Raw genomic sequence first — 3,126 nt, 5'->3', positions numbered from 1 at the left:
TGAGTAGGACCTAATATTAGTACCAAAAATCTTGTGGCGATTCCGTTGGGCCCTATATCTATAATTAACTTTTGGCATAAAATAATCTGAAATCTAAAGAGTAAAGAGTAAAGACTAGAGAATAAAGATGCATGCACGCCAACAAATCATGAATTCTCATATTCAATTACACAAAGCAAAAGCTTTACCATAATACATTTAGTTTTTTTTTTTTAAATATTATTGTATTGTAAATTATATAAAAAAAGAAGAAGAAAAAGGTAAAAGCTCTTCAAGCCGTTACCTATTGCTATTAAAAAGGCTAACAAAGCTTTCAAGCTTTTCTTTCATTTTATCATGATATCTTACCGTTGCTAGTATAGTATATAATGTTTAAATTAAAATGTTGTTTCTATTAATTATATAACTAAGTGAATATAACTCAATCTTAAGAGATCTTTTTATATCGATATTTAATTTTCATTTATAACATATAACGTATATAAATTAAAAGCTACAAGCATGATCAACGGATTGAGCAACATAATAATACTTTGGATTATATATATTTATGTAGAATCAAGTGACAAATTAAATAATAATTAATAGCAATATATGTATATATCCATTTTTTGGAAAGAAATAATATGGAATTTTAATATCTAGATAGTTGTTTTAATTTTACACTCTACACTCTTATTATTTATTTTATTTTGTTTTTTCTTCTACTCTTAATTCAATCAATGATACATCTATTTGAGTGTACTGTACAACTATATCTTTAGCATCATCATGACAATATAATCATTGTTTAAAGACTAATTTTAATTAATAATAATAATCACCCTAATTAACTATATTGATCACTACACACTACATACCCTATATGCAATGATAAAGTGTCATTGCAAATTAAAGCATGCAATGATATACATTCATGCTTCAATAATTCATGTCATGAATTATTAGTTTAATCTAATCATGGCAATTATGTATATTTCTATGAGCAGCAGCTAGGGTTAACGTCTCCATAATAAGAGACTTTTACATTGTTGCATAAAGCTTCAGCATCTTTGTCTCCTTCAAAACTTTGGAGGTTAATGTCCTCCAATATTATGTCTTGGCATGGAACTGAGTCACTACAATCAAACTTCACAGCCACATCTGAAGCACTTGTCCCTGATATGTTTTGGTACAACACNAAATTATGAGTATATAATAATACGAAAATGTTTGATAATAAAAAAATATTAGTAAAAAATTATCAAAATTTATTATTTTTTACTTTATTCAATGTACTCTACAATAAATAATAAAGAATAAATTACCATTTGTACCCATAAAAGATATAGACGCAGACAAATGTACCTATATAAGAATAAAACGACAATTATAACCACGGAAGATGACTTTCGTGTGCCAAGAGTACCCGAACGTTAGTTACACAATTGGTCCGTTAGGGTATTCTTGGCACACGGAAACTATCTTTCGTGGGTACAATTGTCGTTTTATTCTTATATGGATACATTTGTCGGCGTTTGTATCTTTCCTGGATACAAATGGTAATTTATTCAAATAATAAATAATAAATAAGACAAATTCAGATTGTTATTGTTTTTTGTCTCCGATATATCTTCTAATTTAAGTTTTTGGTAGGACTATAAAAATAAATCGAATTTTTTAATTTATTCTATTTAACCAGCTTAAATAGACGGAATTTTTTTTTTTAAAAAATAAACCTATAAAAATGAGACTTTAACGAATAAACTAGTTTAACTCGTTTTTTTTATTTTATTTTAACAATCTTTTTAACATTCTAATCTAAATATGTTAAGTTCAATACGGAATTTTTTTTTGTTGACTTTTATTGTTTTATAAGGGAATAATTAATAAGAATAAGAATTTATATTACTTGTTTTGGGCATGACTTATTTGGTTTGTCACAGTAATTCTGGTCTATCAAAATTGGATTGGTCACATTTTCCATCACAATGTGTTTAAACTGGATGTAGCTAGCAAGTCCTGACCCTCCCTGCAAATACATACGTTATTGATTAATCACTAATAAAATCATATAATTAGAAATCGTATAAATGAATTAGAAATTAATTAGTTAATTACCTGCCATGTCTTAATTCTAACTCCATTTGTAGTTCCAGAAATCTGAGCTCGCTTCACTGTTACTCCTGAAACATATGCCTCGGAGTTTCCCTTCCCCAAGCTTCCAATACTGACAACCATTATTGCAAACTAATTATCAAGGTGTTTCCAATTGAAGCTATTATTATGAATTTAGCTATCATGATAATAGATTTAAGGTTTTTATTTTCTGTTTTTATTTTTTATATTTTCTGTTTTTTGGATTTTGTGAAGGAAAAAATTAAAACAGAAAATAAGATAAAAACAGAAAACATAATTTTATTTTTTTTATTTTTTTTCACAAAATTCAAAAAACAAAAAATATTGAAAGTAAAAATACAAACCAAACAAATCTTAAATTTTTTATATTTTTTAATAATTTTTTTTTATTTTTGTAATTTTAACAAGTGTCCTTAATTAGGACACATGATAAATAAACGCTATTATTATTAGTGATAATCAGAATTAATTGAATAATTAATTACCTGATACCATGGCCAGGTCCGCACGTTATATTTGTAGCTAGAATATTTTTTGATCCACTTACAATTGATATACAATCGTCACCTGAAAACATATTATTAATTAAATTCAATCAAATTAACTAAAAGATATTTGCATATATTTAATTTAATGAAGGTTAATTATATATGATTAATTACCAGTTCCTATAACGGAGTCAGAGATTTGGACGTTGTGACTATTAGTGACATGAATTCCATCAGTGTTAGGGCTATCCCCTGGTGCCGTCACATTAATCCCAGAAGCTATAACATTTTTGCAACCTTGAATTCTAACATGCATTTGTTGGGCATTTGATATATACAAATTCTCAACCCTCAAATTACTGCAATTTGAGAATGTCAAAGCCTGCAATAATAATATAATAATAATGTTAATTGTTGTTATTACTATTATTATTATTATTATCATGATTTTGAATAATGTCCAGTTAATATACTTGATTAATAATAATTAGTTAATAACATGTATACATACCGTAGGGGC

The 3,126-nt window shown here is 26.5% G+C and overlaps 1 protein-coding gene across 1 annotated transcript in view; it reads right to left on the bottom strand.

The window, feature by feature from the left end:
• Nucleotides 1,009-3,126, bottom strand: part of LOC107646282 (polygalacturonase) — a 5,313-nt gene continuing 3,195 nt past the window's right edge. Inside the window, exons 4-8 of the mRNA XM_021103768.1 lie at nucleotides 2,781-2,988; nucleotides 2,604-2,685; nucleotides 2,101-2,209; nucleotides 1,880-2,011; nucleotides 1,009-1,180 (exon numbers count right to left, since the gene is read on the bottom strand). Coding sequence (XP_020959427.1) covers nucleotides 1,883-2,011; nucleotides 2,101-2,209; nucleotides 2,604-2,685; nucleotides 2,781-2,988 — 528 coding nt within the window. The 3' untranslated portion in view covers nucleotides 1,009-1,180; nucleotides 1,880-1,882. The remainder of the gene's footprint in view (nucleotides 1,181-1,879; nucleotides 2,012-2,100; nucleotides 2,210-2,603; nucleotides 2,686-2,780; nucleotides 2,989-3,126) is intronic.

Source organism: Arachis ipaensis, chromosome B06 (genome assembly GCF_000816755.2).
Source record: "Arachis ipaensis cultivar K30076 chromosome B06, Araip1.1, whole genome shotgun sequence".
NCBI classification, from domain to species: domain Eukaryota; kingdom Viridiplantae; phylum Streptophyta; class Magnoliopsida; order Fabales; family Fabaceae; genus Arachis; species Arachis ipaensis.
Note: the sequence above shows the minus strand (reverse complement) of the source record. Positions and strands in the feature narration are given on the sequence as shown.